A 23,924-nucleotide genomic window follows, 5' to 3' on the forward strand; every position below is an offset into this window, starting at 1 on the left:
CTGTTTGACGCTCCTGCCATAAGTGCTCATTTGAGTGGATGAAAATAGACTAAGTCGAGGAGTGAAGTTGGGGGAGGTGCATCTGACAGCCAAGTCTGACACTGGTCTGGTTTTCTAACAGCAAGGCTAAGTGCAACATGGCAGCATTGCCATTCTTTATAAAAGGTTGTTCTCCAGCCACCATATCACACACTTAAACTGAGAATGTATGTGTGTACATTGTACAATAAATTGGTGAAAGAGAACCTAAAATATCACATTCATTTGTACATTTCTATTGTATACATGAATTGTGGCAAAGTTGGTTCCTGTTTCAGTCACGTCTTTGGTCACGTTCGCGTGGGTCAAACAAAAGCACCCTAATGATTGGTTGACAAAAGAGCCTCCCACAATGCAGGCGATGACTGCAGGATAAAGTTGGTGAAGAGCCTGACAACTGCAGAGTCGGAACTTGTATCCCCATAATGCAACACACCAACCATGGTCACCAACTTGACAAAAGGGATCCGCTCCGAACGCACCCATAGACTCCCATTCAAGTTCCATTCTGAGGCGCTGTAAAACCAGACATGCAACTTGTTACGTTCCCCAGCAAGAAAACCAAAAATGATTCCCAAACACAAGGGGGAACTGACAGTCACTGACCAACAACCAAAACAGGTGGGGATTTAGGAGGCGTTCTGAAAGACACTCATGGGGTTGTCTCCTGAAAGTTGACTAGCAACAACAACTGGAACCTAAAAGACACCCACCATGAGCATCCAGTAAATTTGCCCAAGAAGAGGCAAACAAAATAAAATCCCACTAGAGTTAAACAAAATTAGACAAAGGAACCTTTTTCTAGAAATCAAATAGGGAGCGCCAACTAAAGGTCTCTCAAAAGCTAGCCACTTTCAGTATCTCAGCAAAAAGAGGGACGAGGGAAACATCTTTACTCTGGTCTGCAATCAGCTGCTTCAAGTGTCAACTGTAGGAACCCTCTATTCCTTCAGCGATCCTAGAAGATACTTGCTCACCTTTGGGGTTTTATAAGGAGAGGTCAACTCAGGGGGTTTAGCAAAATCCAGATCACCCATAAATGTCTCGGACAGATCGACCAGGGTGGAATCGCTCCCTTAACACTAGACTTGGTCCCGGCGACTTTCTTAGACATAGTATGTGTAACGGCAGACACTAGGAACACTCTAGGGCACTTTTCTGATAACCCATCAGCTTTCTGTACTCTGGGTTCCTTACAAACGACAGGATCTGGAACGACCTTCCCTCCCGCCAAATTGTTTCCCAAAATGAATGAGACCCCCTTCACCGGTAGGCTAGGCCTCACTCCAATGATAACGTAACTTGTTCAGACTTAAGTTCAGACTTGAGTTCCATATTATACAAAGGAACTTCCATGCAATCCATCTCCCATGTCTTGTACTAACACACTGTAACCAGTTGCTGAAGTGTCAGATAAAGGCAAAACACACTCCAAAATGAAGGCCTGGGATGCCCCAATTAGAGGTCGACCGATTATGATTTTTCAACGCCAATACCGATTATTGGAGGACCAAAAAAAGCCGATACCGCTTAAATCGGCCGATTCTTTTTTTTTTTTTTTTTGTAATAATGACAATTACAACAATATTAAATTAACACTTATTTTAACTTAATATAATACATCAATCAAATCAATTTAGCCTCAAATAAATAATGAAACATGTTCAATTTGGTTTAAATAATGCAAAAACAAAGTGTTGGAGAAGAAAGTAAAAGTGCAATATGTGCCATGTAAGAATGCTAATGTTTAAGTTCCTTGCTCAGAACATGAGAACATATGAAAGCTGGTGGTTCCTTTTAACATGAGTCTTCAATATTCCCAGGTAAGAAGTTTTAGGTTGTAGTTATTATAGGAATTATAGGACTATTTCTCTCATTACGATTTGTATTTCATATATCTTTGACTATTGGATGTTCTTATAGGCACTTTAGTATTGCCAGTGTAACAGTATAGCTTCCATCCCTCTCCTCGCCGCTACCTGGGCTCGAACCAGGAACACATCGACAACAGCCACCCTCGAATCAGCGTTACATTACATTACATTTAAGTCATTTAGCAGACGCTCTTAGCCAGAGCGACTTACAAATTAGCCCTCACCCTCCGATCCAACAGGTCCCAGACGTGCTCAATGGGATTGAGATCCGGGCTCTTCGCTGGCCATGACAGAACACTGACATTCCTGTCTTGCAGGAAATCAAGCACAGAATGAGCAGTATGGCTGGTGGCATTGTCATGCTGAAGGGTCATGTCAGGATGAACCTGCAGGAAAGGTACCACATGAGGGAGGAGGATGTCTTCCCTGTAACGCACAGCGTTGAGATTGCCTGCAATGACAACAAGCTCAGTCCGATGATGCTGTGACACACCGCCCCAGACCACGATGGACCCTCCACCTCCAAATCGATCCCGCTCCAGAGTACAGGCCTCGGTGTAACGCACATTTCTTTGACGATAAACGTGAATCCGACCATCACCCCTGGTGAGACAAAACCGCGACTCTTCAGTGAAGAGCACTTTTTGCTAGTCCTGTCTGGTCCAGCGACGGTGGGTTTGTGCCCATAGCACACGTTGTTGCCGGTGATGTCTGGTGAGGACCTGCCTTACAGCAGGCCTACAAGCCCTGTCCAGCCTCTCTCAGACTATTGCGAACAGTCTGAGCACTGATGGAGGGATTGTGCATTCTTGGTTTAACTCGGGCAGTTGTTGTTGCCATCCTGTACCTGTCCCACAGGTGTGATGTTCAGATGTACCAATCCTGTGTCGGTGTTGTTACACGTGGTCTGCCACTGCGAGGACGATCAGCTGTCTGTCGTGTCTCCCTGTAGCGCTGTCTTAGGCGTCTCACAGTACGGACATTGCAATTTATTGCCCTGGCCACATCTGCAGTCCGTATGCCTCCTTGCAGCATACCTATGGCACGTTCACGCAGATGAGCAGGGACCCTGGGCATCTTTCTTTTGGTGTTTTTCAGACTCAGTAGAAAGGCCTCTTTTTAGTGCCCTAAGTTTTCATAACTGTGACCTTAATTGTCTACTGTCTGTAAAGCTGTTAGTGTCTTATCAACCGTTCCACAGGTGCATGTTCATTAATTGTTCATGGTTCATTGAACAAGCATGGGAAACAGTGTTTATTAAACCCTTTACAATGAAGATCTGTGAAGTTATTTGGATTTTTACGAATTATCTTTGAGAGACAAGGTGCTGAAAAATGGACGTTTCTTTTTTGATGGAGTTTATTTGTTTAACACTTTTTTGTTTACTTCATGATTCCATATGTGTTATTTCATAGTTTGGTTGTCTTCACTATGAGTCTACAATGTATAAAATAGTAAAAATAAAGAAAAACCCTTGAATGAGTAGGTGTGTCCAAACTTTTGACTGGTACTGTATATTTAATCAATTTTAGAATAAGGCTGTAACGTAACTGTCACGATCGTCGTTACGTGAATGTGTGGACCAAGGCGCAGCGTGATATGAATACATCTTCTTTTAATATAACGAAGACGAAAACAGAAGAACACTGACAAACTTATACAAAAAACAACAAACGATCGTGAAGCTATACAAACTACGTGCACACATGCAACATAGACATAGACAATTACCCACAACCTGTCTAATGCCTATGGCTGCCTTAAATATGGCTCCCAATCAGAGACAACGATAGACAGCTGTCTCTGATTGAGAACCACTCAGGCAACCATAGACATACCTAAACACCTACACTGAACACAACCCCATAAACTCTACCAAAACCCCCTAGACACTACAAACACCCTCGACTAGACAAAAACACACAAACATCCCCCATGTCACACCCTGACCTAACTAAAATAATAAAGAAAACAAAGATAACTAAGGCCAGGGCGTGACAGTAACAAAATGTGGAAAAAATCAAGGGGTCTGAATATTTTCCGAAGGCACTGTATATATATATATACTGTCGTGTCTCTGACTGATTAAAATATATGACATGCAATTTTATCAAATCGATTACCTAACGTTTAATTGATTACGTGATTGAATTAAACCATGCAACAATTAATCCATTAATAACCTGGGGCACCACGGAAGCATTAATTTATATAGAGCGGATATCTCCCGAATCCACTCTCTTAAAGATCTGAAGATCTTTTATATCAATTACAGTCAATTATTAATTGTCACCTCAAGCGGTCTCATTCTGATTGTCGTAAGTACTTGGTTATCTGCACGAACCCTAGCTAATAAGTTGAATCAGCAATACACAAATTTACTTAATTATTTATTTAATAAATACCTAAATAATCACACAGAATGACATATATACACAGGATAGATCACACATCGATTACTAATCATGTCATGAAAAGCCCCTAGTGGGCTAACCCGATATGACGGCTGGTTAGACAAAGGAAGGGGGTTGGATTTGAATGAAAGAGCGGGTCGACTGAGGGACAAAGCGATTTAATCTATATCGGACCTTGGAAATCAATGCTACAGTAAATACAGAATCTAATGCATTCTAATAACCACCCATTCGGAAGAGGAAAATGAAAGATATATATTTACTCTGAGCTGCGCTTCGATAGATGGGTCAAAGATGGAAGACTTATTTATCCAGCAGAGATCGCCATTGTCTTTTGAATAATCTTTCTGGTCGTAGTGTTGTAGAGCTGATACGTTAAAGTACCGTGTCGTTCTTCTGACATTGTCTATCCTTTCCTAGGCCACGTACGTTTACAGCTGCAGCTGATAACTCGACGTTGTCACGTTCCTGACCTGTTTTCTGTTTGGTATGTGTTTAATTGGTCAGGGGGTGAGTTTGGGTGGGTAGTCTATGTTATGTGTTTTCTATGTTGGGTTAATGGGTTGCCTGGTATGGCTCTCAATTAGAGGCAGGTGTTTGGCGTTTCCTCTGATTGAGAATCATATTAAGGTAGGTTGTTCTCACTGTTTGTTTGTGGGTGATTGGTCCTGTGTCAGTGTATTCCACATGGGACTGTTTCGTTTGTCCGTTCGTTTAAGGTAGTCTGTTCCTGTTCTTGCGTCCTTCGTCTATATGTAAGTTTGTTTGTTTCAGGTCTGTTGCCTTCGTTTATTGTTTTGTAGTTTGTTCTAGTGTTTTGTCAGTGTTTCGTCTGTTTGTAATAAAGTCAGTATGTATTCGTCACCCGCTGCGCCTTGGTCCGTTAATACACCACCAGACGAACGTGACAGACGTCTAGGAGGTCTCACTTCTTCTTTAGTGAATAATTGTTCAAAGTTCATACCAAGTTGCCATAATCAGCTCGTGCTGTATTCTGGCTGGACTAGTCGAAATTCACCATTCTATGGTGATCGTCACCTCCATGTTGAAATTTGCCCTTTTAAACGTTAGGCAGCAGTCCTAAAATTTCTGGAACGAAATGTTAATTTGTTAAGTTGTAGTTGATATTAGCCCTTTTAAACGTATGGACACCAGTCCTCACGTCATCGGGAACTATGATTGACTTCCGTCAACGGGATTTTGTAGTGGGGAAGAGAAGGGCGTGTTTCATAGTTCTCAACCAATGTCTGTTCACTTGGGCGTGACCACTGAGTAGTCCTATGTTTTACTGTGAAACAATTCTCTTATTTAAGAGGCTAAAATTACATTTAATATTTTCATAAATAGTTTCATATTTAAACATTTCAATTACCTAACAATTCCATGTGAATCTGATAACTAGAATGTGTAGACTTTCCTAGATACAATTTATGCCGTCCTATCATCAGATATAATGTCCCAGACAACAACTGATATGACACCATATTCTTTAAGTACCAACAGACACTTTCAAATGGTTGAGAAAGGGAAATATTGTTCCATTCCCCAACCTTTTGATGGTACCATACTTTCTCTGTGGTAACACAGGGCTTTCCAAGAGTCCCTTCTGTAGAGTGGAGAGAAAAGGGGGTAAGGTATTTATGGGATGGGGGGTGTAATAAACCTCACCCAACAGAGCAACGTAATGACAATACAGTAGCAAGAAAAAGTATGTGAACCCTTTGGAATTACCTGGATTTTCATCTAATTCACAACAATAGACAAACATAGTGTGCTTACACAAATAACACACAAATTATTATATTTTCATTTTCTATGTTGAATACATAATTTAAACATTCACAGTAAGTTGGAAAAAGTATGTGAATCCCTAGGATAATGACTTCTATGAAGCTAATTTTAGTCAGGAGTCAGCTTAACTGGAGTCCAATCAAGGAGACGAGATTGGAGATGTTTGTTAGAGCTGCCTTGCCCTATAAAAAACACGGACAAAATGTGAGTTTGCTATTCACAAGAAGCATTGCCTGATGTGAACCATGCCTCGAAACAGAAGAGATCTCAGAAGACCTAAGATTAAGAATTGTTGACTTGCATAAATATGGAAAGTGTTACAAAATTATCTCTAAAAGCCTTGATGTTTATCAGTCCACGGTAAGACAAATTGTCTATAAATGGAGAAAGTTCAGCACTGTTGCTACTCTCCTTAGGTGTGGCCATCCTGCAAAGATGACTCCAAGAGCACGGCGCAGAATGCTCAATGAGGTTAAGAAGAATCCTAGTGTCAGCTAAAGACTTACAGAAATCTCTGGAACATGCTAACATCTCTGGTGACGAGTCTACGATGCGTAAAACACGAAACAAGAATGGTGTTCATGGGAGGACACCACGGAAGAAGCCACTGCTGTCCAAAAAAAACATTAATGCACGTCTGAAGTTTGCAAAAGTGCACCTGTTCCACAGTGCTACTGGCAAAATATTCTGTGGACAGATGAAACTACAGTTGAGTTGTTTGGAAGGAACACACAACACTATGTGTAGAGAAAAAAAGGCAAATCACACTAACATCAAAACCTCATCACAATTGTAAAGTATGGTGGAGGGAGCATCATGGTTTGGGGCTGCTTTGCTGCCTCAGGCCCTGGACAGCTTGCTATCAGCGATGGAAAAATGAATTCCCAAGTTTATCAAGACATTTTGCAGGTTAGGCTATCTATCCGCCAATTGAAGCTCAACAGAAGTCGGGTGATGTAACAGGACAATGACCCAAAACACAGAAGTAAATCAACAATAGAATGGTTTCAACAGAAGAAAATACGGCTTCTGGAGTGGCCCAGTCAGACTCCTGACCTCAACCCGATTTGAGATGCTGTGGCATGACCTCAAGAGAGCAGTTTACACCAGACATCCCAAGGATATTGCTGAACTGAAACAGTTTTGTAAAGAGGAATGGTCCAAAATTCCTCCTGACCGTTGTGCAACTCTGATCCACAACTACAGAAAACGTTTGGTTGAGGTTATTGCTACCAAAGGAGGGTCACCCAGTTTTTAAATCCAAGGGTTCACATACTTTTCCCTCCCTGCACTGTGAATATTTACACGGTGTGTTCAATAAAGAAATGAAAACATTTAATTGTTTGTGTTATTAGTTTAAGCAGACTGTGTTTGTCTATTGTTGTGACCTAGATGAAGATCAGATCAAATTTTATGACAAATTTATGCAGCAATTCAGGTATTTCAAAAGGGTTCACATACTTTGAGTTTCTTACAATTGAAGTAAGGGCCCATGGACTCTTGATCTAATGGTATGGAAGGCTACATAAATTCGGTATTTAACTTGTCATGGTCTCAACTCACTGGTCTCAACTCACTGGGTTGACTACTTTTAAATGGCAATGTCAATACTAAAACAAGTTAAATGCCAAAACAAGTTAATGGCAAAATGAAGATATGTAAAGTGATATTTTAAACATCTAACATAATTAATTAGATGCATAAGTAATTCAATCAAGTTTCAGATTCATATAATGAACCTTTTACTGAGTAAAATAGAGATTTTCTCAATTCAATTTAAAGGTTTTGAAAATGAGGTAAAACATGAATGTTTTTACTATTTTAATTTGATATGCAAATAAAATGTCAACAATTCATCTTTAAGTTTAATCAAAATGATGAAAATCAAAATGATCACTACTGTGCATGATTCATCCTTTATCACTGAATCATTGGATTGAGGTGAGAGTTAAATAAATGACGTCACGGAGAGGCTGCCCTCCCTTTTCGGTGAAAAGATTCAGAGTTTTTACCAACTAGCCCCTTACTAAAGCTGCTACACTACAGCTGCTCCAGTCAGAACGGTTTCCGGGTATGTGAGGCTAAACCGTTTTAGGAGGGTATAATGCTCTTATGCATTAAATAAATGAAAATTTATGTTTACAGTATAAATTGAGGATCTTTAAAGTAGAGCCATCAAATTTTCACCTAAATCTATTCTTTGCAATCTTATTAGGGATTCAAAGGTTCAATGATTTGTTTGTTCTTAACAGTTACACTTACAGTGTACTCCTGGTTCTTGTTTAAGGCTTATGCACCTTTTTAGGCTGTTAGATTCTGTTTTTTCAAGTTTTATTAGTCGTATGTACAGGATACACCAGGGGTACTCAAGTACTTTTTGGGCTCGCGAATGGCGCAGCGGTCTAAGGCACTGCATCTCAGTGCTAGAGGCATCACTACAGACCCTGGTTCAATTCCAGGCTGTATCACAACCGGCCGGGTTTGGGAGTCCCATAGAGCGACGCACAATTGGCCCAGCATCATCTGGGTTACGTTTTGGCTGGGGTAGGCCGTCATTGTAAATAACTGACTTGCCTAGTTAAATAAAGGTTAAATAAATAAAAGAAGGTCCTGTCACACAAATTTCCTAGGTTGCAAAGGTCCAGATGGATATTGTCATTTATCGGCGTAGTAACAAACCTCCACCCCGCAAACCATGCGACCCCAAACTGTTCACACCCCTCTTGTTAGTGGAGAGAACATTTTGTCATTTTAATGCAAAATTCCTGCAATTCTACACATTTTTCCATGTCTAATTTGTGTTTATATGACACCAGGGGTTGAAACCCGACCAAGTTCCCAAAATAAAAAATGTAATAAAAAATTGTAGTCGGGACCCACAGTCCATATTGACCCTGTTCTGGGTCCATATCCGGACCACAGTCCGCCAATTGAGTATGGGGGGTATACACTGTCCAACAAAATGCTTACTTGCATGTTCTTAATTGACAATTGTTGATGGAATTTATATGTTTAAATGAATGATTAGAATATTCCACCCTGAAACTATATAATTGTATGTAATTGATTAAAATCAATGAAATACATTACAATCATCAAATTATTATTAATGATGTGTGTAGTCTTAGTCAGTAAAATTATAATAAATCATATGTGTAGTTTTAGTCAAAATTAGGGTAAAACAATATAATCTGTACAATATGTCTCTATAGTATCTTTAGTATCTTAAACACAGACTGTCTGAGCAAGAGTCGGTGCCAACCTTGGCTAGGGGCCACTGAGAGATTTGGGAAAGGACAGGGAGTGCTTCTCACGGTCCCTAATCTTTGTCGGCTGGATTGTAACGGCAGTCCAAGTCGTCCTCCTCAGACGAGGAGAGCCGAGAAGGATCAGAGGACCAATACGCAGCGTGGTAATTTTCCATAGTGAATTTAATCAACACAAAACAATACACTATACAAAATAACAAAAGAACATACCGTCACAGTCCTAGCTGGTGCAGAACACAAACACAGAGACAGGAAACAACCACCCACAATCCCCAACACAAAACAAGCCACCTTTATATGATTCTCAATCAGGGACAACGATTGACAGCTGTCTCTGATTGAGAACCATATTAGGCTGAACACAGAAACAGACGAACTAGACACACAACATAGAATACCCACCCCAACTCACGCCCTGACCAACTAAACACAACCAAAACAACAGAAAACAGGTCAGGAACGTGACATGGATATTGATACAGTATGTGCGTAGGATACCTACTGTTTGTGTGCAAATGTATGTGCGTATGAATTCTATTTGTGTGCAAAAGTATATGCATAAGGAGCTAGTATAAAATGAATGGTTTTGTACAACAAACTAGCGCTCTCGTAAATAAACTTTCTGAATATTGTAGCTGGGCCTCCGTCTGTTTCATTCAACCAGTTTCTTACAGATTCTGGGTTGCAGACTGAGTAGTTTAATTGAATTGGGTTATGAACACTGAGAACATAATTCTCGTGACAATTTGGTCCTTCGAGAGCCGGATTCCAATACCTGTCCCTGCCGTCCGAAGGTACCATGCCGAAAACCGTGCACGGACGTGTCATTGACCCGTAAATTAAAGACCTGTCCCCTGACATTGGGGTTCTATAACAGGCCGGTATATATCTAAGGTCGGCAGAGACGGTGACGGAATCTAAACCACATTGCTTTTCCCAGTCTTCAAGACGAAGGTCAGTAATCTTTATTCACGAATGGGGGGGATGATTTAAGATTTGATGTTCTAAAATATTTTGAATTTAGCAACAATAGAAGCTTAATCATTCTAAACAGATTCACCAAGCGTTACTTTGTGTACGACGATAGTTAACTAATTGTGCAGGTCCGAATTGACCTGAGGTAAGGTGCGCTACCATAAATAAAGATAGCTTAATAGATCTGTCCGACTTTGTGACGGCATGCAGGGTTTGTTAAAGCCGGGATTTAAATAGGTGTTGTGAGATAGGACGGGGATTTTATACAAAAATTATAACTTAAATGGTTAATTAACATGTAGTAAATTAGCCATAGATCAAATTCAAAAGACATACCTAAATAAAGTCCTCATGAAACTGGTTGATAAACAGCGAGGATATAAACTGGGTTTTGTCTTTGTGAAATAGACGGTAATTCTATGCGAACAGGATAACCCAACCAATTCAAAAGACAATACTGAAATAGGTTCCAGAAAGAAGGGAAGCCTAATATAGCGGAGTAAGATACGAGATATTATCTTTAAAAGTCCTTTGACACAACAGAAAAGAGGTTGTTCACTGGGACTTTAAGACCCCTGGGAAATATCTTATAGTTGTACGTGTAAGATTTAATGTCCAGTAATGCACCTCTATAGATAAGGTTTCCAGAAAGGAAAAACACACATAGATTAAGAGATTTAAAGAGACCAAACACATAGCCAGGCAGGAGAGCAACTATAGTAATTGGATAACGGTAAAAAGCACATACATAGATCATAGAAATGCATACACATAGATTTTGAGAATAAGCATAGTAACTACAAGGTTTACTAACAATGGGGGGTAAATCCTCAAAGGAGGTTCCGGAATTAACCGGAGATAAGCCGTATATGCATTTAAAAGATAAAAGTTTGAAATGTCTACTTCTGTTTAAAGTGGAGGAAGGAGTATGAATTTGATGGACGTTTAGACGTAGAAAAGTTTGAACTAATGATAAGACAGATACACAGGGCATGTGGGGACAATACAGATAAACAGCAAGCTGGGAGATAGGGATAGACAGAAAAGGGACCGTAGGCGAATGAGAGACAACGAGAGACTGGGAGTGAGGAGCAGGAGACCTGGAGCATTACGAAGGTTAGAATCTCATAATAAGCCAGGATGGAGAGAAGATAGAAGAGACACGGAATGGGTAGATAACAGTTACTGGGCGGAGACAAAAGGGGAATGAAAGCTTAGTTGGTTTCAAGAACTAAGGTGTTAGACACTGAACCATTGCCTAGCAACAACAATAAGAAATAATAAAAGATAAGAATATGAGCATGAAGTAAATGGCCTTTCCTCTAGCCTAGCGGTTAAGAGCATTGGAACAGTAACTGAAAAGTTACTGGTTCAAATCCCAGAGCTGGCAAGGTGGAAAAAACCTGCCGTTCTGCCCTTGATCAAGACAGTTAACCCCCAACAACTGCTCCCCATGCACCAATAATGTTGATTAAGGCAGCCCCCTGCACCTCTCTGATTCAGAGGGGTTGTGGTAAATGTGGAAGACACATTTCAGTTGTACGCATTCAGTTTTTACTAGGTATCCCCTTCCCTTTCTTCTCCTTGCGTGACCTCCTCTGTCTCTGACGACTTTACTCTTTGTTCCACAGGCCTTTGGAGCTGATGTACAAGTATGGCAATCTCAGCGAGGGAGTCTGCAAACCTGGCTATGCAGCTGCCAAGATGACTGCCATTTATCCAAAGTAAGCGAAAGCTTTTAAAGGGCATGTGTTATCATCTGATCTGTTTTTCAGTTTTTATAATTTGGTTTCTGATGCATCGTTATGATTCAGCACCCCGTAAATATTTCCTCTCCCATTTAAGTAAAGTGTTTTACTTCCGGTTGAGATGATGATGGCGCTAATTTGACGGCCTTATTGAAAGGTTTTAGTTCACTCTCTGACCACACCTTTCCATCTCATTAACATTCAGTTGTACTTTCTAATCATCAGTGTCCTACTGTATTGTATATGCCACTTCATGGATTCTCAGCAAGATCACAATAAACCCACAGATTATCGTCAGCTCCATCTCAGATACTATATGAGTCGCTTCCTCCATCCAGAAAAAAACCTTACTCATAGAACCATTTCCTTGTCTGCTGGCAGGCTACTGGCACATTGTCCGGCCCTCCGCTACTAGCTAGAGACAGCCATGGAGAGTCATAGGTGACGTGACTCAGATGATCCTCTCATTGGACAGCTCATGGGTTAATGGTCAGGGCACCCTCAGTGACTCCCAGTGAACATGATGACCTTCCTGTGGATTCATCTCAATGAAACATTCATTTGTAATGACCCAGTATGAACATGTGTTTCCCTAGCGTTGTGGATGGTAGGATATCAGTGACCTTTCACCAGGCAGAGGCAAAGCGTCTATCTCAATTGTTATTTCCTTGATTCCTTGTGTCCTCTCTCTTTGCCATCTCAAAAAATATTGGTGTAGAAGATCTGAGAGAGAGGACCTCGGATGTTCTCCTCCAATGTGTTTTCAGAAGGAGGCGAGGAGAGAGGGCACAAGGAATCAAGGAAATAAAAATTGAGATAGACCCTTGGCTAGCAATCTAGCCAACGTTAGCCAGTTAGCTTGGGTGCTTGACTGCCGAGGTCAGAATGCTCGGATCAACCCTACTCCTCGGCCAGAGCATCCAGTGTGTGCTCTGAACGCACCGAGAACGAAACACATTGAATTTAAGAATGGACACTCTTGATTTTGGAACGCCCAGAGCGCACTCTGGCACTCCAGATTGAATTTACGAACAGACCCGAAATCGTAAAATGTCTAGCTAGTAATTTGTTATGCTAACAAGCTAGCGAGAGGTTGCATTGCAACAGCAGCAACTTCCGTTAGACAGGCAAAGCCCTAGTACGCTCAACTGAAACGATACCGTTTGTTTACATGATACTAAAATGAACTAATAGTATGTAGTATATACTCATTAGGTATGTAGTATACAGTATGTTAGTATGGGTATTCGAACACAGCTCAGGTCTTTTATTCTCTGCACCACCAGGGAAGCGCTCTTCCATATAATGTTTTCAGTTTATAGCCATGTCAGTATGGTTAATCAGCAATTCCACGCTTTCTTTCAAACCTTCTTAAACATAACTAACCCAGGGAAATACTGGTATCACCTTACCCATCCTATTTACATTTTAGTCATTTAGCAGACACTCTTATCCAGAGCAATTTACAGTTAGTTTACAGGACAACCACATATCACAGTCATAGTAAGCTACTTTGAAGAAACATGTACTATCAGCAAAGTCAGAGCTAGTAAGGCAGAAAAAGTCAAGTGTGAGTGTTAGTTCGGGGGGTGATGTGGGATTATTTAAGATACTCTTGGAAGAAGTAGGGTTTGAAATGTTTTCTGAAGATGGGCATGGACTCTGCTGTTCTAACTTCAGGGGGAAGCTGGTTCCACCATTGGGAGCTGCACACCCATAGGTGTGGGAGGGCCAAGAGACCAGATGTGGCAGAGTGTCAAGAGACCAGATGTGGCAGTTTGGGGTGTAGGATTTTAGCATATTCTGAAGGTAGGGAGGGGCAGTTCCTCTTGCTGCTCCGTAGGCAAGTACCATGGTTTTGTAGTGTGTGCGAGCTTCGACTAGAAGCCAGTGGAGTGTGCAGAGGAGCGGGGTTACATGGGAGAAATTGGGAAGGTTGAACACCAGGCGGGCTGCAGCGTCTCAGCAAAGCTCTGCGTGCTCGTCGTCCTCACCAGGGTCTTGACCTGACTGCAGTTCGGCATCGTAACTGACTTCAGTGGGTAAATGCTCACCGTGAAGAGATCATGAGGCCCATTTTTGTACCATTCATCCGCCACCATCACCCCATGTTTCAGAAGCATGATAGTGCATGGCCCCACGTCACAAGGATCTGTAAACAATTACTGGAAGCTTGAAAATGTCCTAGTCCTTTTTTAAGGTACTGTATCTATGACAAACATATTCATATACGTATTCCCAGTTGTGTGAAATCCATAGATTAGGACCTAATGAATGTATTTAAATTGACTGATTTCCTTATATGAACTGTAACTCAGTAAAACCTTTGGAATTCTTTCATGTTGCATTTATATTTTTGTTCAATGTTCAATGTATCCAAGACTATGAGTGCTGATCTAGGATCACTTTGCAGATCATGAAAAATAAGACAGGGGAGAACATATCATTTTCTAGTCTAAATTATGCATTTCTGTGCATTTCTGACTGGATTTATAAATGTAATCTAAATCTAATATGAGTAGAGGGACTTTTGTCAGAGGTTGCTTGTTGTGAGTGCTGAGGGAACTTTATGCACTTGGCCAGATGATTCTGTATCTTTGTTGCATTCTTCACATATGATTTGGCACAGTATTTGCAAATGTACACAGCTTTTCCTTCTACATTTGTGGCAGTGAAATGTCTCCACACAGCAGATAGTGCCCGTGGCATTTTCCTGAAAAGATGAGAAAAAAATGAGTAGAAAAAAAACAAATACAATTCCATGAACTGATAAATACTTAAGTAGTTATATTAAACAACTCTGTTGAAAGATAAATGTTTTAAAATGAAACATGTATGGAAACAGGTGAATTAACACTCCTCTGTTAGCAGGCTCAAGCAAGCTAAAACCCACATGGTAGCAAAAACTAACTGACAGAAATTGTTAACAAGTTAGAAATGATTTAAACACACTTTGCTGTAGGCTACTATTTACTAGTAAACAAAGAATCATGTATGTCATATAAAATATATTCACCCCACCCAGTAATGTAATCAAAGCTTACCAGAAAGAATGTAGTCCTTGGCTCAGACAGTGTAGTAGTGTGGGCTCAAATGCATCTCATTAGTGTGCAAGATCTTGAGTATATGTGATGGAAGAGTGCACTGCACATGTGATGGAAGAATGCACTGTGCATGCAGAGGGTTGCAATTCCATTGAATTGAGGATAGTTCAACCAAAATATGCCACAACACCTAGAATTGCCTTAAGTGTATCCCACAAAAAAGGTGCACAGTTATAAGCTAACTTTTTTGATGAATTTAAGCAAAATTCCCAGGCCGGAAAAATCCCGGAAATTTACCAGAAAGTTTCCGACCCTTTGTAACCCTACCTTAGATATTGATTATCAAAGCTGTTCACTTCATGCGTCGATAATTCTGCGAGCCACAATGCACACTTTTTTTGCTCTTTAGATACACACGATATCAACACCATACCACTCCTGGTTACTTTGACTGCATCCACTTTTCCCAATGCCTTCTTCACTATCGTCGTGACTTCAAAAGGGTTTCCCAAATAAACATCATTATCCAAAAAAACGTAGTCCAACAAGAAAATCTATTTATAAAGCCGTTCTTTACATTAGCAGATGTCACAAAGTGCTGTACAGAAACACCGCCTAAAACCCCAAACAGCAAGCAATGCAGATGTAGAAGCAAAGTGGTTAGGAAAAACTCCCTAGAATAGCAGGCACCTAGGAAGAAACCTAGAGAGAAACCAGGCTCTGAGGGGTGGCTAGTCAGGTGGATATTATAAGAGTACATCGCCATTTAAGTCCAGATTGTTCATCGGACTCATTTTCCACAGCAATTTTAGCTCTTTTTGTTCCATTCTTGGACTTCACTGTTGTCCACACATTATTCTCGCTAACTGTACTCGACATGCTTTCAGCCTCAAACGACACTTCTGCTTCCGCCATGTTCCACTTCCTACCAGCATCCGCCTCCTCGTTATAGCTCTTCAATGGATTCTGAATCATTTAGCATGTTTGCAGGCAGAGTAAAACAAAAATAACAAAACAAAGGATGTATCTTTCCGGACCTATACATGCAGTCGGTAGATACACCCAATACAAAAATAAAATTAAACGATCGTGTACTCACTCCTTCCTGCCTGTTATATTGAAATATTTGCTGCAAACAATTCACTGAACCCAGGTAACCAGTCTGTCAATTTCGATTTGTTCCTTAATTTAAGGTTAGGCTAAGGTTAGCAGTGTGATTTTTAAGAAGAGAAAATTTAGAAATCAACAGTGTTTATGACTTTGTGGCTGTGTTAACTAATGATGACCCTACACTTGGACACCTTGCAATGGAGCAAATTAAAATATGTGGTGCAAACTTTTTTACCAGCAAATTATCACAATTCATTGGATAATTTGTAAAGGTTTACTTATTTTTTAGCTAGTCTGCATAAAAAAAGATTACCATTTTATAAATAGTAAAATTGCGTGATATGATTGCATTTTAGAACCCAGCTCCCCCAGTCGCCCCAAGATGAATGGTCTTGACCACTAACGTTTTAGGCAAATTTGTGTTGCATGGCCGGGTGTGCAGGGTTTGCTCATGTTTGACCATTCCATTGATCTCTAAAGAGAAATCTCCATCCACCCGGGACACCAGGGCATGCAAAACGATCTCACCCATTGGTTCAATACATGCTCCAAACTTCAATATTTAGGTTATCCATATTACCTGAGCTCATATTCTTTCTATTTCTATGGCGGATTCAAGGTCACAATTTAGATAGTCATTGATATACAGCTTGCTAGCTTGCTGAAATAAGACAGGAACAAAGAATATCGCTATTTGATAATGTCTGTGTGCATGTCCAAAAATTAACACGGTTTCACTGGAATTATCAAATGGCAAGAGTAAAATGTCAACCCTTAACATGTCAACAGATTGTATAGGCACGGTTTAGCTGAGACAGGTACACTCTTAGAAAAAAATATGCTTTTTCAGTTTGTCCCCATATTGGAACCCTGTTTGGTGCTGGTTAAAAACCTTTGCAGAGGTTCCAGCTAGAACCCTCTGTGTTGAAGAACCCCCTGTATATGGTTCTACCTAGAACCCTCTATGAAGGGTTCTACCAAGAACCATTTTATGATCTAAATGTTCTTCCTAGAACTGTTTATGAACTGTTCTACCCAGAAACCTTTTGTCTTTGGAGGGTTCTTCCTAGAACCCTCTATGAAAGGTTCCATCAGCCTCATTGTCCTTATATTTTGTATTATTTATGTCAATACATTACATTTTATAAGGCCTTTCTGTGAGGGCCTTGTTATTCCCTAACACAGCGGTGTTAGGAATCTCCTGGTTTGGCCTGCAAGTTACATTATGCTGGCTTGCAAAGTGATGTGTAATTCCTATTGGAATCCAGCCAGAGTTAGGATATCCAATAAGTGGAGTTGTTAATCATCCGCAACCTGCATTCATAATGACTGCCAAGATAGGAATGATTGAATACTGAGACTACCTCAATCATCTAAACTGGAACAACCATCTCAGTAACGGGTCCAATAAATCCAACAGACTGGATTGGTTTAGAAAACTGTATGTTATTAATCTTTGTGTAGCATAAAATGTATTAACCAATCAATGTTCATACAAAAACACATATATTACAGTAAAACAAACCATTCCGAAAATCTCCATGCAATAGAGCATGCTGGGAAATATTGGTTCTATGTAGAACTGGTAGTCTTTTTCTGAAATAATGATGTTCACCTGTCTTAACTGAAATGGTGCTCTCATAGCTTTCATTCGCTGGCTTAGGTTAGCATGCTAGCTAGTTACACTGACAGCTGTCAGTCTGTGCCCTATTTGTTGTTATTTCTCTGCTACACGTGGAAATCGCCACAATGTTCCCACCCCAATTCCTGAATATGTATTAGCGGATTGCTTCAGTCTTTGATGTGGAACTTGAGCTGGGCCTTTAACGATCTTCCCCACCCTGATACAAACATTATCTTAATGTCAGCACAACTGGACAGTTTTAGTGTTTTAGGAATTTCTTGTCATATCCCCACAATGTTTCCACAACCGAAATAAACATTCTGGGAACCTTTTTAAAGAGACTAAATGTTTTCTGGGAACGTTCTTGTAACATCAAGTGAAATGTTTTTTGCAGCCTAAAAGACACATTAAAAAATATATATATATATATTTAACTAGGCAAGTCAGTTAAGAATAAATTCTTATTTATAACATGGCCTTGGAACAGTGGGTTAACTGCTTTGTTCAGAACAACAGATTTTGACCTTGTTCAGAACAACAGATTTTGACTTTGTTCAGAACAACAGATTTTGACCTTGTTCAGAACAACAGATTTTGACCTACAATGTTAGTTGAAACACTAAATCAACAAAGACTTGTCAACTATGTAATATGCATTTTACATGCATTGTTGAACATGCACCCTGAAACTCAATCTGACTTCAGATGTATGGGGAAAACTCTATAAAAAAGGAGAATCATCAATTGGAAATGTTGTTTGTCGGAGTCTTACAGTTACTATAAGTCCTGTGGTAGAATGATCCGCTTACTGTGATGATACCCTACTGTGGAAGATACCCTCATCAGATGTATCTGACATATCAGGTGACATGTTGAGGACAGTAACATCTACACTGAGGTCATGCAGAATTTATTTTCATTTGTGCAGGTGGCAGGGCATTATGAAGGAGGTTTCCCGGCCTCTGGGTGAACTGTTGTTGCTCCCTCTCACTGTAAAGACCAATGAGATACAATGCTGTGCAGAATGATAGCTCTTTATCTCACCCTCGCCACCACCATCATATGCCCCTGAATCAGTCAACTACCTGCAACGAGGGGTGGAACTATTGAATGTCACAAAGCATCTGATTTCAATGGATGATGGAACCATTGCTTTTGTGTACTGTCACATACATTCATCACAGGTTTTTCATATTCAATAGGTTTTACCTTTGTGTGGTCTGTCAAGACGATGGGGCTAATCATTCACAGACAGAAGATAGACAGCAGTAAGGTTTGTTTGTCAAAACAACATAGTGGTGATGCTAAAAATGAGTCTTTCTGTCAGTGCATTGGCAACTGTTTGAGACAGACTGGAGAGCAGGAGTTTCCCGTCGAAGCATAACCCCTTGTAGTTATTGTAGTGTTCCCATGCATTCCTGACAGTTGTCCAGACAGCGTTCGCTCAGCTAAGCCTATGTCTTGATCTGTTTTTAGATGCATCTCTGCATTTCCTCTCACGCTATGTTGGATGAAGGATGCTGTCACCTCTCGCTCGCTCTCTCTTTCTCTCTGCCCATCCCTCCCTCCCTCGCCGTACTCTGGGTGCTGATAAAGACAGGGACAGCCAGTAGATGACTTGAAACACAACTCCTGTAATCCTGTAAAGCATGCTGCCTCACATGGGGGTTCTATGTCTGTCTAGTTGGTGTCTGGACTTACAGTGCATTCGGAAAGTGTTCAGACCCCTTCCCTTTTTCCACGTTTTGTTACGTCACAGCCTTATTCTAAGATGTATATTAAAAAAAGTCCTCACACACAATAACTCATAACGACAAAGTGAAAACAGCGTTTTTGAAATGTTTGCAAACGTATTAAAAATAAAAAAAACTGAAATACCTTATTTAAATAAGTATTCAGACCCTTTGCTATGAGACTCGAAATTAAGCTCAGGTGCATCCTGTTTCCATTGATCATCATTGAGATGTTTCTACAACTTGATTTCAGTCCACCTGATTTGACATGATTTGGAATGGCCCACACCTGTTTATATAAGGTCCCACAGTTGAAAGTATATGTCAGAGTAAACACCAAGCAATGAGGTGGAAGGAATTGTCCATAGAGCTCCGAGACAGGATTGCGTCGAGGCACAGATCTGGGGAAGGGTGCAAAAACATTTCTGCAGCATTGAACACGGTGGCCTCCATCATTCTTAAATTGAAGAAGTTTGGAACCACCAAGTTTGAAACCTCTTCCTAGAGCTGGTCGCCCAGCCAAACTGAGCAGTCAGGGGACAAGGGCCTTGGTCAGGGAGGTGACCAAGAACCGGATGGTCATTCTGACACAGCTCCAGAGTTCCTCCATCCCTATGGTGAAGCGTGGTGGTGGCGGCATCATGCTGTGGGGATGTTTTTCAGCAGCAGGGACTGAGAGACTAGTCAGGAACGAAGGAAAGATGAACGGTGCAAAGTACAGAGAAATCCTTGATGACAACCTGCTACAGAGTGCTCAGGACCTCAGACTGGGGCGAAGGTTCACCTTCCAACAGGACAACGACCATAAGCACTGTTGGATTCTGTGTTAAACTTTAAACGTTGCTTTCCTAGAGACTGGTTAATGGTTATCTGTAGGAGCCAGTTGGCTTTGGAATGTGTTGGGTGGACAGGAGGAAGTCACAGGATTGCTATATTGGATATGGATGGACATCTGTGGACATCTGTGGATTAGGCAAATGAGGGGTTGAGGTCAGGTCCCCTTAAGGGCGAAATTATGGTTTATTACCCTATTACTTCATCTTCCTGTCGAACCATAATAGATGTTTATTTTTTTATTTGTTTACCTTTATTTAACTAGTCAGTTAAGAACAAATTCTTATTTTCATTTAACGGCATAGGAACAGTGATGAATCAAATCAAGTTTATTTTATATAGCCCTTCGTACATCAGCTAATATCTCGAAGTGCTGTACAGAAACCCAGCCTAAAACCCCAAACAGCAAGCAATGCAGGTGTAGAAGCACGGTGGCTAGGAAAAACTCCCTAGAAAGGCCAAAACCTAGGAAGAAACCTAGAGAGGAACCAGGCTATGAGGGGTGGCCAGTCCTCTTCTGGCTGTGCCGGGTGGAGATTATAACAGAACATGGCCAAGATGTTCAAAATTTTCATAAATGACAAGCATGGTCAAATAATAATCAGTAATAAATGTCAGTTGGCTTTTCATAGCCGATCATTAAGAGTTGAAAACAGCAGGTCTGGGACAGGTAGGGGTTCCATAACCACAGGCAGAACAGTTGAAACTGGAACAGCAGCAAGGCCAGGTGGACTGGGGACAGCAAGGAGTCATCATGAACTGCCTTGTTCAGGGGCAGAACGACAGATTTGTACCTTGTCAGCTCGGGGATTCAAACTTGCAACCTTTCGGTTACTAGCCCAACGCTCTAACCACTAGGCTACCCTGACGCCCCAATGTAAGGATTGGAGAGGAGGAGTGCCTAAACTGGAGTATTTATACTTGTGGTGGTGGAAACATGTTTTGTCTAATATAGCTGTATTGATCCTCTGGGAAGAATTAAACATAGTTAAGCTTTCATAGTGTCCTTTGAGTTATTTACTCTGAGAATTAGAACCTCAGAGAATTAGAATTAGAACACTTGGCGCTGCAAGTAAGACCCGGGTGGGGTTTGTTCCCTGCTAAACCTGTAACAAGAGGGTGAAAGTCTCAGTCACAGTGGCCGTGAGAGCGCAGCGTGTGAGTGTGTGGGGGTGTGTATGAAGGTTTGAACAAGCTCTATTATAAGGGTTTGAGTCCGCTATTAAAAGGTTTGAGGCCTCTGTTGTTGTGCTAGAAGAGGTGCGTGTCCTCAAAATGGGTTATATAGCAATAAAGAGGGGTTGGTTTTATGCCCTGTTGGGGTGGTGAACCATGAAAGATTATGTGGAAATAGGAAGAGAAGTGTGAATAATTTTGGGGATGTGGGTTATCAACAACAGTGATATTTGAGGCGCAATACTGGAATAAGACATTAAGTCATCCATATTCTCCAGTAATACATTTTCAGATGCTATAGTATAAGTTCTAATACAAGGTATTAAGGGCCATAACCAATTAATAACTATTGATATGGCGACAAACGACCCCGATTCTCCCTGTAATAAGGAGCTAGAGGATTTTAATAAAGCAATGGAGGCTCTGAAAGAAGCGCACAAGCATTCTACCAATTCGGCTCGAATATGGGAACATTTTTGCAAACTGGATAAAATTGGGCAACATTTCCCTGCTGACAGAGAATTCAAATCAAATAAAGAATTCAGGGAGGCAATTATGACTTGGCACAATGACATGAACCAGAATAATCAAAAGCTCAATATACCAGCATTTTGATGTCAGCATTCTATCAACAAAAAATACAAACTGATTAAACTGGAATTAGAATTTGTACTCAGCCACAGAAAGACTGGGTATGGGAGTGCATTGATAGAATTTGTACTCAGCCACAGAAAGACTGGGTATGGGAGTGCATTGATAGAATTTGTACTCAGCCACAGAAAGACTGGGTATGGGAGTGCATTGATAGAATTTGTACTCAGCCACAGAAATACTGGGTATGGGAGTGCATTGATAGAATTTGTACTCAGCCACAGAAAGACTGGGTATGGGAGTGCATTAATAGAATTTGCACTTCTGCTTTGATGGCAGGTTTGAACCCTGTGATCAAAACGATAACTGTGGGGGTCCTTTTTTTGTCCTTTTTTGAGGTTATCATGGAAGGGTATATTAGATCGTGTCTTAATGCATGGTAGGAATAATTTGACCACAAACAGTGTGTGTGAACATCAAAAACCTCCGTAACCGGCTGAAGAAAGCGCGACAAAGGCGCTCAATGCGACAGTGACTTTTAACTCTTCTATCTGAGTCCGAGCCATTCACCTGGGTAAAGGTGGCAGGAGTGCACCAGAGTCCTGAGTCCGCGCATGTTGAGTGAGCGTGGAGAGAGATAAAGGGTCAGGTGATAGACTTGTGTACGTGGGAGAAACGGATGTACAGTTGAAGTCGGAAGTTTACATACACCTTAGCCAAATACATTTAAACTCAGTTTTTTCACAATTCCTGACATTTAATCCAAGTAAAAATTCCCTGTTATAGGTCAGTTAGGATCACCACTTTATTTTAAGAATGTGAAATGTCAGAATAATAGTGGAGAGAATTATTTATTTCAGCTTTTATTTCTTTCATCACATTCCCAGTGGGTCAGAAGTACACTCAATTAGTATTTGTTAGCATTGCCTTTAAATTGTTTAACTTGGGTCAAACATTTCAGGTAGCCTTCCACAAGCTTCCCACAATAAGTTGGGTGAATTTTGGCCCATTTCCTCCTGGAAATTGCTCCTAAGGATGAACCAGACTTGTGGAGGTCTACAATTTTTTTCTGAGGTCTTGGCTGATTTCTTTTGATTTTCCCATGATGTCAAGCAAAGAGGCACTGCGTTTGAAGGAAGGCCTTGAAATACATCCACAGGTACACCTCCAATTGACTCAAATGATGTCAATTAGCCTATCAGAAGCTTCTAAAGACATGACATCATATTCTGGAATTTTCCAAGCTGTTTAAAGGCACAGTCAACTTAGTGTATGTAAACTTCTGACCCACTGAAATTGTGATACAGTGAATTACAAGTGAAATAATCTGTCTGTAAACAATTGTTGGGAAAATTACTTGTGTCATGCACAAAGTAGATGTCCTAACCGACTTGCCAAAACTATAGTTTGTTAACAAGAAATTTGTGGAGTGGTTGAAAAATAAGTTTTAATGACTCCAATCTAAGTGTAAGTAAACTTCCAACTTCAACTGTATGTAAATAAGGTATTTCAGGTATTTCTTTGGATATTGAAATCGGGACATTATCAAGGGTATTAAATGGGACAGGCAAGAGTTACATGTGCTGCTGGGAAGATGAACTGTAAACGATATCTGAAAAAGACACGCTAGAATGATAAGGGGGGGGGGGGTCTACACAGTGCAAACAATTTAGACTAAGTATGATTTGAGATACTTATCTTT

General features: G+C 40.7%; 1 protein-coding gene across 7 annotated transcripts in view; it reads left to right on the top strand.

The window, feature by feature from the left end:
• The window catches only part of LOC129855464 (CMP-N-acetylneuraminate-beta-1,4-galactoside alpha-2,3-sialyltransferase-like), an 84,605-nt gene that overhangs the window by 19,106 nt on the left and 41,575 nt on the right, over positions 1–23,924 (top strand). For 5 of the 7 annotated variants that reach the window (XR_008759514.1, XM_055923160.1, XM_055923164.1 and 2 more), the window contains one exon: positions 11,994–12,086. Coding sequence is in view for 6 of the 7 variants with exons in the window: in XM_055923160.1 (XP_055779135.1) it covers positions 11,994–12,086 (93 nt within the window). In the remaining variant the exon portion in view is untranslated. Of the gene's footprint in view, positions 1–4,747; positions 4,815–9,356; positions 9,531–11,993; positions 12,087–23,924 lie in introns of those variants that run through there. The other 2 variants (XM_055923162.1, XM_055923163.1) reach the window with 2 other exon arrangements.

The sequence above is a fragment of the Salvelinus fontinalis genome, chromosome 5 (assembly GCF_029448725.1).
Source record: "Salvelinus fontinalis isolate EN_2023a chromosome 5, ASM2944872v1, whole genome shotgun sequence".
Classification (NCBI taxonomy): domain Eukaryota; kingdom Metazoa; phylum Chordata; class Actinopteri; order Salmoniformes; family Salmonidae; genus Salvelinus; species Salvelinus fontinalis.